Below are 11,725 nucleotides of genomic sequence, written 5' to 3' on the forward strand. Positions count from 1 at the left end.
CAGCCCTTCCTGCAGACTATGAAGTCCACCCCCTGCAGCTGAAGCCATGCCCACCTTACCCCCCATCCCCCAAGCCAGCAAGGATTTTAGAGGGTTCTGGCTGAGACTGACTACACATAGGTAACAACAGGGAGAAGGGAAGCAGAGACTCACACTGTAAAATGCTCTTTTAATGCCAAGAATAAATACTGGATTGCTTTTTAAAAGGCTCAGAGATACAAATGGGATCCAAGGAGGCCCCACAGCCCTTTGGTAATTGGACACACATGGCCATCAGTACTAGACTGATACAGCTTGTCCAGCCAGGGCTTACACTAGGTAGCAAATCGCCCTAGCATAGGGGGCAGCTCAGAGCCTGGAAGCATTACCCCAGCTCTGGGGACCAGACATAGACAGTGAGGGGGGTAGTGTGCAGCATGCACAGAGTCCAATTGAATGAGTCTCTGCTGCTTAGAGCTAGAGTTGGAGGGAAGCTATAAGATCACTGCTGTAGAGGAGGCTGTAGGTCTCCAGGCCATCAGCTGGACCCCTTCCCCTCCAGGTCTCAGGGAATCTGCCACTTCTCAGGCAGCATTTAAAGAGCTCATTGATGAAGTTGGTGTCTACAAAAGAAAGACTCCCCATCCCCCAGAGCCAGGGCAGCTGTAGGAAGGTAACAAACAAACAAACAAACAAACAAACAAACAGCTGTAGCTCTCCAGAAGTTTTAAAGGCACCTTTAGGCTGGCAGAACCCTGATAGGAAGGAAGTTTATCCCCGCTAGGAGCCAGGAAAGAACCATGATAAGGATCAGAAAGCAAGTTACATAGACAAGCAAGCAGCCTCCCCCTTCCCAAATGCCCCATATAGCAGCCTGGGCAGTATTCTCCCACAAGATGCATCTTGCTGTGACAGCTGCTTCCAGGGCTCTGGAGAGACAACCTCAATGCCCTAAGTGAGGCCAGTTGGCTAGTACCATGCCCTGGGACCGGAGGATGACATCCATCAAGGGACAGCAGCTTTGCACAAACTGTTTCAGCCTCAGCCTCTAAGCTGAAAGGGGGACACATGCCAGGAAGGGCAGTAAGCCATAGCAACCCCCCACTTAAACAGTTAGGCTCACCCCCACCCACCAGCACTGGATGGAGCCCTCCCAATGCTGGCTTGGATCCAGAGTGCTTCAGGCCTTATGAAGAAAGTATTGTGCCTCCAAGCTTAACACCATGTGGGCAAGCCAAGTGAGTTTAAAGAAAGACACCCAGCCTGGCTGGCTTCTTGCAGTTAACTCTGGACCACTCCAACTATAACACCAGCCCCAATCCACCCAGTCTACCCTGGGCACACACGGGCTGCCACCTCCTGCCTCTCTTTAGAGCCCTGTCCAAGATAAACATTGGAGGAGCTGGCACAGATCAGATCCTTGGAGGAGGCCACCACAGGGGCCAGAAGGAACACTGCTCCCTCACCCCATAGAGGATAAGCACTGGTCTCAAGTGACCTGCCAACTGCTTGCAACCCTTAGTGGAAGCTACTTATGCAGCAGGGGAACATCTTGCACCACAGAGGTGAGCAGGTAGGGAAGGAGAATGCAGGGCCAGCCTTGCTCAAAGCAGAACCAGATCCTGTTTCATCCCCACAGCAGGACAGGCCCATGCATCAGGCCAGGTATGGAGGCACAATGGCTTGGAGCAGGATTTGAGGCAGCAAGGAGGAAAGGGAGTTGCACTCCCAGCTGAAGGATAAAAGCAAGTGGGCATGGTCAGAGTCTCTTAGCCATGAGGGACATCTCCAGGCCCCAATGGGGCTGAAAGACAGTACCATGGCCTTAGCTGGCCACTCTAAGACACAAGGAATGCTATTCTGAGGAAGGAGGGGGACTGTGGAAGACACACAAGAGGGTACTCTCTCACAGACCTCAAATCCCTGCTGGTGATGGGCAGCAGCTCTCAGTACCTGCTGCTCCTTTACCTCCTGCCCCAAATATTTGGCATCACCTCCAGCTTTGCTGCATCCAGGGCTGCACATTTTGGTACATAGTGAGCACTGCAGCTGTCCTGGCTTTGAGTCCACAGAGAATCCATTCCAGGCAGTGCCACTGACCTGAGCCCACTATAGCCAAGTGACCAGGATTTGTGCTGCCCATCCCATTCTCACCCCCACCGGCCCCCAAGCCCTCCCAACATCCCTTGGTTAATTGCACCGCTCTGGTAAAAAGCAGAGCCATTTAATCCCTTGAATGAATGGAGACACAAAGTGAAGTAGCCGCACCAGAGGGATCCTGTGTGTCCATCAATGGGTAGTGGGCTCGGGGCCAGGATTCAATGGCATTGGTACCACCCAGCTCTGCCCATGGCCTCAGCCCCCACCTGGGAAGATGCAGTCTTTTTTGCCAACTAGAGCTATGTTCGCACCTTCCGCTTGTCCTCAAAGAGGCTCTTGAGCATGTAGACCTGAAGGAAAGCCACCACCACCAGCACTCCCAGGTTGACAGCTGACCAGAAGTTGACCCGACCCAGGTTGCTCTCCTGAAGGTTGCGGTCCCTGGCCTCAAAGGCCCGGAGCAGTGTCTGCATCTGGATGCTCCGTTCCAGGCGGCTCTTCATGGTCTCAATGGATTCCTGTTGCCAGGGGGAGGGGGAGAAAAAGGTGCAAGATAACATCATCGGCAGTCAAGACCTAACCCACCCCAGCCAAGAGCCATGCTCCCCCTCAATGGGTCCATTCCTGTGACCTCCTACCTTGATATCCTCCATCTTGACATCCAGCATGTCCTCAGGCTCCACGGCTTCAGCCCAGCTCTCGGCATCCTCATCATCCTGCAGACTGTCGAAAAGGAGTTCAAAGAACACCAACTTCTCCGAGATGGTACTGAAGGAGTTGTCAAAGCAAAGCTTGTAGTCGCCAGCTTCTGTGGGCTCGATGCTGGGAAAGGTGGGGGGGGGGGGGGGGGAGAAGGATGAGCCCCTGTGTCTGGTGCTCTGTGGGGCAGAAGTGAAGGGGACATGCTCCATCAAAGCGCAGCCAGCTGTGCACAGAGGGCACCAGCAGTACTCACGTGTGCACCCCGTCCGATTTGCGGTACTCGTTGATGAGCAGCATGCCTGAGGGGCTCTCCAGAGAGAAGTCCACATCTAGACCTGCACCACCAATAACCTGCAGCAGCAGCCACCAGGTGAGCAATGGGGTCCAGCCCTGCACAACACATGCTGCTACAAGCTCCCCAGTGCCCTCCCTACCTCCCCAAATGGCCCTGGGCCTGCCAGAAAGCCCTTTCACCCTGCCCCACACTCCCAGCACCCCCAGACCTTTGCCCCAGCCAGGCCCCTCCGCAACTGTGCTGTGACCAATCCTTTTTCCTCAGTCCTCTCCCCACACATTAGCCTCATCTCTCCAGTTCCTTTAACCGGTGCTGGCCAGGTTGCTTAATCCCCACCCCCCACCCCAAACAACCCAATCCTCCAAATCCAGGCTCAGCCCTACTCCCCCAACCCCCTCCCCTTTGTGTCCCCCCAAAATGCTCATCTTCACATGGGACTGAACCTCAGGGCCTGCTCCCAACCTGACCCCCACCTACTAATGCAACCCCTGGCCCTGTGCCCTCACCTGTAACCCCAAGTCCCTGTCCTGCCCCACCCAGTATCCTTCCCCCACCTGGTGCCACCCCTCTAGTACCCCGCAGCCTGCCCTGCAGTACCTAACTCATTGCCTTTCTCCACCTCACAGCCCCCACGCTAATACCTCACCCCTACCCCTTACGCCCCAGTGCCCCACCCACTGATGCCGCATAGCCCCGCCCCAAGCCCACCTGGTACTCCGCCTCCATGGTGCCGTTGCCGGGCGCGCTCTGGTAGAAGCACTCCCTGCGCCCGGCCGGCAGCAGGAAGGTGAATTCCACGTCCTGCGGCGGCGGCGGCTGGGCCGGGGGCAGCGCGGCGGCGCCCCGCGGCCCCAGCGCCCCCGCGAGCAGCAGTAGCCACAGCCTGTGCCAGGCGACCGCCATCATCCGGGTCTCAGTACCGGCAACGGCGCCTTTAAAGACATACCCCGCCCCCTCCGTGGCGCCCGTCCCGATTGGCCAGTCTGGATGCGGGGGCGGAGCCAAGCCGCAGGGCCCTGCGAGGGAGGGCTGTCGGCGCTAAATGCCTGATCTAATGACACCCGCTGCCTTCCCCACGACGCGGAGCAGGGTCAAGGGCCCTCTAGGGGAAATGAATGGGTGCGAGGAGCGGGCACAGCCGTCAGGCCCTGCCCGAGACACCTCACAGATGCTCGTTGGCGCGGACCCCACGGGGCCCGTTCATTGGATCCGCCTGCCTCACCTTCTGCAGTATCGCGCCATCCTATTGGTCTTCGGGCCCCACGGTCCCTCCTCCCGCCTTTTCCAGTACTACGTCAGCCCATTGGTCTAACCAGTGGCCAGTCCCTCCTGCTAGGGGGAAGAAGGAGTCAGACTACCAGAAGGCGCTGGGGCAGTGGTTAATAGCGTAAATTGGGCGGGGGACTCTCCACAGTGTCCTTACAGGGTCTCACTTCTAGGCAGCTAGTTGGTGCACTGGTGTAGCCTGGTCAGGCCTGAGGCAGGTGGGGGAATCGCCCCATTCTTCCTGTAGCCGGGAGAGAGATATCAGGCCAAAGCTGAGGCTTGGGGTAAGGTGGAGGTTGGGGAGTTCTGGATTTAGGGGACCCCCGTTGCTCCCCCACCCCCTTAGGATCAATCCTCTGGTGACTGGGGTATGGTCGGGGATGGAGCAGGTGCCAGAGCAAGGGAGACTGAAAAGATGGGGACTTTTTAGCTTGGAAAGGAGCACATTGAAGATGGGGAGAGGACAGAGGGCAAGAAAGGCATGGACAAAGCAAAGCAGCAGCTGTTACTCACTCAGTCCTAGGATACTGCACAAAGGGGCACCTGCTAGAATGAGGAGCCAAGTTGAAAACTAACGAGACAGGACTTGTCATTAACTTGTGGGATGCCTTGCTAGGGGAGGTGGTCAGGGCAGTGTGGGAAGGTTCAACAGGGGACTAAATCAGTAGTTCTCAACCCAGGTGCTACCACACCCTGGGGTGCCTTGAGATCCTTTCAAGGGTGCCATGTAACATTAACATTATTACGTGTGCCAGCATTGTTCATGGGAGAAACCCAGAGATTTCTAATAAAAATGCACAGTTGCAGCCTTTGTTGAGTTCTCTGCAACAGAAAACTGAGGATTGAAAATTTAGGAGCTGACATTTTCTGAGGGGTCCTCAATTCTAAAAAACTTGGAACTACTGGATGACACCAATTTACAGAAGACAATCCGATGGGGGCTGGGCTAGATGACAAGTGGAGGTCCCTTCCAGCCCCATTTCTCTCTCTGATTCTAGGATTAATAGCAATTCAGTAGAGAGTCAGGGTTTCCTGTGGCATCTCGAACCAAGGATGATGGATGCTAGGATGAGTAATGAGTAGCAGATGGATCAGTTTAGGTATATGTGGTTCAGTGCTCTCCCTCTAAACCATTCTTTTTTTTTAAATGTCATGTCTTGGGTCAAATCAGCCAAATCAATTTCAAATTCTATTGACTGAGCAGAGATCAGTCATTCAAGTCTGTGGCGCTGCCACTGGCAAGTATCCTACCTCCCAGACTCTTCAGCCTGGGGCTTCAGATACTCCCAAATCCATGACAGGCATCCTATATGCAAACCCCAAGACTGGAGGCCTTGGAGTTAAGATGTCCCCTTGTCTTTCTTGCCCCTAGCCAAAAAGAACAAGCTAGGGGGAAAGCCTAAGAGCAAATCCCTTTCATCATAAATTTTGTAGCCAAGATCCTTCGATTTAGAGGGCTCAGCCTGCAAGTAGCATACTGCAAGGGACAAGCCTTCACCCTCTATCTATACCATGTCATTCAAAGCTGAGAAAGGGATGTCCTCTGCCAGGGAAATAGAACTGCCTGTTCTGAAAACCGCCTCATGGTATCTCCCCTGCCGCTTCACCACTGTCAGAGACAGAACACTGGGCTAAGATGGACAGCTGGTTTGACCCAGTGTGATGCTGCTAGTGTTCTTATGACAGGCTGATTAAGGAGAGGGTGAGATGAGACCTTTAGGTGAGGGTTGGGGGAACAGAGCCATCTGTGTCAATAGTCAACGCTTTCCTCTTTGCAGAAATCCAATAGTGGGGGCTGGGATGCAGCAGTGGCAAATTCTAGTGGTCTTAGAAGCCTCTTCCCGCCTCCCAGTGAGAATCAGACATGGAGGGAGAGGATGGAGGGCAGCTGGCCCTTGGTGAGAACAGGTCTGATGTGGGCTATCTCACATGCACATGTGTGGCACATGCCACCTGTTCACACACAGGTTACTTGCTCATGCAGCCCTTGACACCTTAACTGGCCTGGCTCTTGGCAGCAACAGGAGGAGTTTCTACAGAAGAGAAGGTTGAGATGGGACTTGATAGCAGCTTACCACTATATCAGAGGAGTATATCAAGAGCTTGGTGAACAATTGTTCACTAGGGCACCCCGGGGAAGACCACACCAACAGATATAAAGTTCTGGAAGGCTGCTACAGGCTTAATTCCAGAAAAAAATCCTTTACAGTCAGGGTGTCCAGTCTATGGAATAAACTCCTTCCAGAGGTGGTGCAGTCACCTACCCTGGAGGTTTTCAAAACTGGACAGTCACCTTGCTGGGGTCACTTGACCCCAGTTGTATTCCTGCCTAGAGCGGGAGGGCTGGTCTCTTCCAGTCCCTAATAATCTATGAACCTACAGCTTGAGGTGAAAGCTGAGCGCAGGAAGGAGACCCCCACACCTGCTGGATGCAAACCACATTTCCATATAGGCACCTCCATCCTCTGCATTTTAGACACAGGCATTGTTTCCATCATTGATGTCTGACTGCATTGACACCAGGATCAGTCACTGCCTCTCATCCTTCCTGCTGAACTCCAGTACGGTGCTCCTGCCCTTTCAGTGACTCATGGGGTTGTACATCACTTCTGATCATGACAACTTGCGCAAGCATCACTTTGTTCCACCTCAAAAGCCAGCTGCATTTCATTAGCCAGGGGAGAGGTTCCTGTAGGCCATAATTACACGGGGGCTAAAAGCTCCAGACAAACATATGAGCTCTGTAGTCCAGGGGTATAGGGATTTGCTGGATTTTGGGCTAGATTTGGGTCTTGGTGGAAATTTAGAGTGACTACTGAGTTTACATCAGTCCCTATTGTCCTCTCACTTACGTCAGGGCTGTCCCCAATTGTCCTCTCACTTAGGTTAGGTCAGCAGTAATCCCCCTGAGGTCAGTGAGGTCACCCTGGCCCTGAGCATGAGAGGAGAATGCTGCCCAGAATCTGGCAGCAAGCTCTTCCCCACTTTGCGCTGCCGGTCTCAGCTGGAAGGGGCCCTTCTGATTTTAGGTGGTGCTTTGTGGGTGTCTTGAGACAGCATCAAAAGGAATAAAACCCCCCTCTCCTTTTGCCCTCAGGGACCATCTGCAACTTCCTTCCGCAATGATGAAACCGGCTTGGGCAAAGCCTTCTTCTGCTTTATCTTGGCGGTTTCCTCTATACATGCCCAGCTCCTGCCCTATCTGCCTTCCAGTACTCCAGAATGCCCAACAGAAAGACCAGCCTGAGGTTCCTCTTCCTTGTTGCTGGTACGTTCTTTTCCCTGCTACTCACAGGGCTTTCCTTTGGGATGATCCCACCCAGAAAGAGGGACCCAGAGAAGCGCCTGTTAGATTTTATAGCTAGGTTGGGAGTGAACAACTGTGGACACTGCATGACTTGGTGTCTGGTCAGCTTTGTGGGGAGAGGAGGGGATACATTTTGGGGTCTGACCTGTGGAAAGTAGCAAAGCAGGCAGACACAGGGAGCTGTCAGGACTGTGGCTAGATTGGTGTCTGACTGAGGAGGACTTATGTCAGGTACTGACAACTCCTGCAGCACCGAAAAGGGTGGTGTCTCAGGCTGGGTCTGCAAATAACCATTTTCCTGGTACGGTGATGTTGGATGGGAGTCTGTAAATTGTCCCATGGCTGAAATTCAGGTCAGGGAAGCAGGGAGGACATGACTGGCACTGGCAGGGACAAGCTGTGTTACCCACGAGTAGGCTTCCCGGCTCCGCTAGTTCTCAGTTCTGTCCCTTCAGCCGGCAGGTGTCCTGTGGAATTCTACCAGTGTCTCGAAGGCTGCTTCTGGGGCTCCCACACTCTGCTCTCAGGGAAGAGAGGCTGTTTGGCACCAGCCAGGCTCTGGCTACCCCATCATGGCAAGGCAGGGGGTGGATGGGGCTAGCACCGATGCTTTGCAGAGGGGCATAATGGGGGGCATGTGGATTAGTCTGTTGGGAACAGCTGGGACCGTGGACCTGTCCGTGGCCCTCGCATCTCCCTGATCCTCTTCCTTCCCCCTCCCTGCTCAGGGTCCCTGGCAGCCCTGTCCCGTGCCCCCGTGCCACTCGCCTACCTAGCCACAGCTGCAGAAGACATCCGGGCAGGAGACTCCATCAGCATCTGCTGCACCGCACCCAGCACCTACCTGGGCTCCTGGTTTGACTTGCTGAGGACTGACGTGGCTGAGCCCCTGCAGAGCCAACAAGCTCCCCATAACCAGCACAATGTCACCTTCATGCTGGGAAGCATCACCACGGGGGACTCTGGGCATTACTATTGCCAGTACCGCTACATCAATGGGACTGCCCTGGTGACCTCAGACCCCAGTAACATGGTGGAAATCCTGGTGCCAGGTGAGGGGATCTGTTAGTGCCACTCACTCCAGACTTATAGACCCTTACCCCTGTCCAAACTCTGCCAGTGCCCCTCACTTCTGACCCATTGCCCCCTGCCCCCCACAGCCCTGTTGGTGCCCTTTACTCCTGACCTGCACCCCCCTGCCCAGAACAAACTGACCCCCATGGTCCTAGGGCTGGTGAAGGTAGTCACATCCCACAGCCAAGGGCAAAAGGGGTGGAACCCTGGAGTCCTGATTTCCAGCCCTCCCACTTCCCAGAACGTCCCCCCAGGCTGCTCGTGAGTCCCTGCCTCTTGGGGGAGTCTCTGCCTTGTGGGAGGGCTGCCTCTGCCAACTTGTTGGGGCTGTACTCTCCCCCCTGGGGTGGGGCAGGAAAGAGGCATCCAAATCACTGAAAATCCCCGCCCTGCTCCAGGGAGGCCTGATGTCTGTCCCAGGTCACCTGAGCAGCTTTTTCCTCATTCCCAGGTCCTGGCTGGTTTCTCCCCATGGCCCTGAGCGTGGCTGGTGCAGTACTTCTAGCCCTGGCCCTCCTAGCCATTGTGGTCACCAAACAAGGTAGGAGCCACATGGGAGCTTGGGGTCCTGCCTGGCACTGTCCTGCCCAAGACCCTGGGCCCAAAAACTCAGGACAGACGTGTTCCCAAGGGGCCATGGGCTTTGGGACCCAGTTTAAGACCTTCCCTCCTCCCTTCTCGGCAGCCTGATTCCCAGATCCCCCCTTGACCTCAGCTCAGGGGGGCAGGGCTGAGCTACACCAGGAGTGCCAGGTACCAGCCCTAGTGACCTCACAGAGTCTGTTTTTCTTTTCTTATCCAACAGTCAAGGCCAGAAGACAGCAGATAAGAAGGTGAGAGCCCCGCGCAGGCTGGCAGTCACAGGCAACTCCCAAAGGAAATGGCCCCCGGGTACTCCCCACAACTCCTGGGGGCCATACACAGTGTCACCTTCTCCTCTTTTGCTGTGATGCCTCTTGTCTCTTTGTTCCACAGGGATCAGGACTCATGCTGGACAGAGACCGGGTTCCCCACCACAGGTGGGCACAGGCAGGGTGGTTTCTCTCCCCCAGGAGGCAGGGACTCAAGAACAGCCTGGGGGGAAGCCCTGGAGAGCAGGAGGGCTGGAAATCAGGACTCCGGGGTTCTATCCCCTTTGCCCTTGGCCAATGGGATGCAACTACCTTCACCAGCCCTAGGACCATGGGGGTCAGTTTGCTCTGGGCACAGGCATCTATGGGTGGGTGGGAGCATGAGCCCCTGACAGTAGTGGGGGCCCAGCATAGACATGTCCTTCCCTTCCCCACAGCTCTAGGGGTAGCTGGGATTGAGCCTGGAGGCTTCTGGCTTCCCCGCTTTGCAAGGCAGGTTGTTGCCCCTGTATTTCTGGGCCTCCCTCTCAGCATGGGGCTGTTGCCTGCTGTTAAATTGCTGCTGTGCCTGTGCATCCATCCACCCCCACCCCCAGCAGTGGGGGAAACCTGGGTTCACCGCTGGAGCTATGAGGAGACCCATCACCATGTAACCTTGCTCATCTCTTTTCACAGAGCTGTCATTTGACAATGGCATGTTTGTGGGACCAGTGGTAAGTCCCAGCCAAGGCCCCAGGCCTGGGGAGGAGTTGGGATCCCAGCCCCTAGTTCACACCTGTGGGGGGTGTATCCTTGGCCTTCCCTGGCCCCAGTTCCCCAGGGGACCCTGGCACTGGAGAGCAGTCTCCTTCCCAAGCCTGACAGCGCTCTCTGTGTCTCTCTCTCCTCCTCCCTGCAACCAGAAATCAGACCAGGAAGGCACGGGCAGCCCAGGGACCTGCCTCCCACCTGGGCCACAGAAGAGGCTGACTTTTACCACCTCCGCCAGCTCCCAGGAGATGCCTGAGTTCAGCACCTTCAAGGCTTTGGAGTGATGGGCCCAGTTCCCTTCTCTTAGTGGGGGACGCCCCTGCCCCCCAGCCTAGCTAAGCTGCCCCCGAGGAGCTCAGTATCTTCCCAAGTCAGACACCAGCCGGAGCGTTCACCTGCGGGTGAGGCATCAGCACAGGTGCTAGCCCCTCTGCCTCTTGGCCTTGCCCTCCCATGGCTTTGGGGGCTGGGGACAGAGATTTGCTCACCGAGTGCCCATGAGCTAAGATACCCAAGAGGCCCAGAGAGGAAGTCCTAAAACCGACATTCCCCCCAGCCCCCCACTGACCTGGTCCTCTGTTTCCTCGGCCACAGACTAGCCCAGCTGCCGGCAGCTCACACATTCGCTTCTGGCCATCTTAGGAAAAGAGCCTGCTTCAGTGAGTAGCCCTGGGAGCCGGGACTCCTGGGTTCTCTCCCCAGCTTTGCCACTAACTGCTGATGTTAGGAAAGCCCCCACATCAGTGCCTCAAGTTTCCCTGGCCATAGGAGAGGGACATGATTACTGATGGCCCCCATGTGCTTGATGGGGGCCGGGCCATGGGAAGATGCAAGTCCCCGTGTCGGTCTCTAAGGTCATTTTCATTTTGTGACTCAATAAAGATGGAAGTTTTGGGTGCGGAGGGGCCTCCGACCGGGGCTGTCTCCCTGTCTGGGAGCCTGGATGAGAGCAGAACAGTTGTGCTGTGTGTCATGAGCCCTGTACTGCAGTGGCAGATGGCGACTCTCACTCCAGGTGGGGACCAGGCTGTGGGGAAAGGAGGCAGGGAAGGGACGCTGCCCCCAGGAACCTTGCAAGTCCCTTTCTGGCCCACATGGCAGCCTGGGAAGCCTTCCTGCTGCCAGACGAGGCCATTTTCTTGGCAGCTGTACCCTGGCCCTGTGGTGGTTCACTCTGAAACCTCATCTTGGAGACTGGCTATGCCATGTGGGGGAGGGGCAGCTGGGGCAGTTCTGGTGGTAGTGGGGGGTGGGGGTACTGACAATTGGGGGGCCAGGGAGGCTGGAGGGGCTCAGGGGTGTTGGGGGGCAGCTGCGCAGGGGGAAAGGGCAGTTGGGGGGGACCAGGGGCAGGACATCGCTGCGCCCCCAGACCCCGAGATACCCTGGCACTGCCTGGCC

The 11,725-nt window shown here is 55.9% G+C and overlaps 2 protein-coding genes across 4 annotated transcripts; one reads left to right on the forward strand and one right to left on the reverse strand.

Annotated features, from left to right (window-relative positions):
• Window positions 1–154: 154 nt before the first annotated feature.
• Window positions 155–4,300, reverse strand: TMED1 (transmembrane p24 trafficking protein 1). 3 transcript variants are annotated; one of them, XM_090061422.1, is made up of 5 exons: window positions 3,785–4,300; window positions 3,035–3,132; window positions 2,718–2,901; window positions 2,391–2,597; window positions 155–642 (listed from the first exon to the last, which is right to left on the reverse strand). In XM_090061422.1, the coding sequence occupies exons 1-5, from the start codon at window positions 3,980–3,982 to the stop codon at window positions 457–459; spliced, it is 873 nt and encodes a 290-aa protein (XP_089917548.1). In that variant the 5' UTR covers window positions 3,983–4,300; the 3' UTR covers window positions 155–456. The 3 variants fall into 3 exon arrangements, with proteins under 3 accessions (XP_089917548.1, XP_089917550.1, XP_089917549.1); XM_090061424.1 differs by lacking the exon at window positions 3,785–4,300 and adding an exon at window positions 3,674–3,713; XM_090061423.1 differs by having other exon boundaries at window positions 500–2,597; window positions 3,785–4,296.
• Window positions 4,301–5,346: 1,046 nt separating this feature from the next.
• On the forward strand, window positions 5,347–11,360 carry C8H19orf38 (chromosome 8 C19orf38 homolog). The gene is made up of 8 exons (XM_090060339.1): window positions 5,347–5,442; window positions 7,440–7,610; window positions 8,378–8,701; window positions 9,175–9,264; window positions 9,529–9,556; window positions 9,699–9,742; window positions 10,250–10,287; window positions 10,477–11,360. The coding sequence occupies exons 2-8, from the start codon at window positions 7,565–7,567 to the stop codon at window positions 10,606–10,608; spliced, it is 702 nt and encodes a 233-aa protein (XP_089916465.1). The 5' UTR covers window positions 5,347–5,442; window positions 7,440–7,564; the 3' UTR covers window positions 10,609–11,360.
• Window positions 11,361–11,725: the final 365 nt, after the last annotated feature.

This window comes from Crocodylus siamensis, chromosome 8 (assembly GCF_052110815.1).
Source record: "Crocodylus siamensis isolate JL-2025a chromosome 8, ASM5211081v1, whole genome shotgun sequence".
NCBI classification, from domain to species: Eukaryota; Metazoa; Chordata; order Crocodylia; family Crocodylidae; genus Crocodylus; species Crocodylus siamensis.

Coding starts and splice junctions, on each gene's coding strand:
- TMED1 (XM_090061422.1), bottom strand. CDS start 3,982: ATGATGGCGGTCGCCTGGCACAGGCTGTGGCTACTGCTGCTCGCGGGG. Junction 2,902..3,034: donor AAATCGGACGGGGTGCACAC/GTGAGTACTGCT, acceptor CACCTTTCCCAG/CATCGAGCCCACAGAAGCTG. Junction 2,598..2,717: donor TCAAGATGGAGGATATCAAG/GTAGGAGGTCAC, acceptor CCCTGGCAACAG/GAATCCATTGAGACCATGAA.
- C8H19orf38 (XM_090060339.1), top strand. CDS start 7,565: ATGCCCAACAGAAAGACCAGCCTGAGGTTCCTCTTCCTTGTTGCTG. Junction 9,265..9,528: donor CATTGTGGTCACCAAACAAG/GTAGGAGCCACA, acceptor CTTATCCAACAG/TCAAGGCCAGAAGACAGCAG. Junction 10,288..10,476: donor GCATGTTTGTGGGACCAGTG/GTAAGTCCCAGC, acceptor CCCTGCAACCAG/AAATCAGACCAGGAAGGCAC.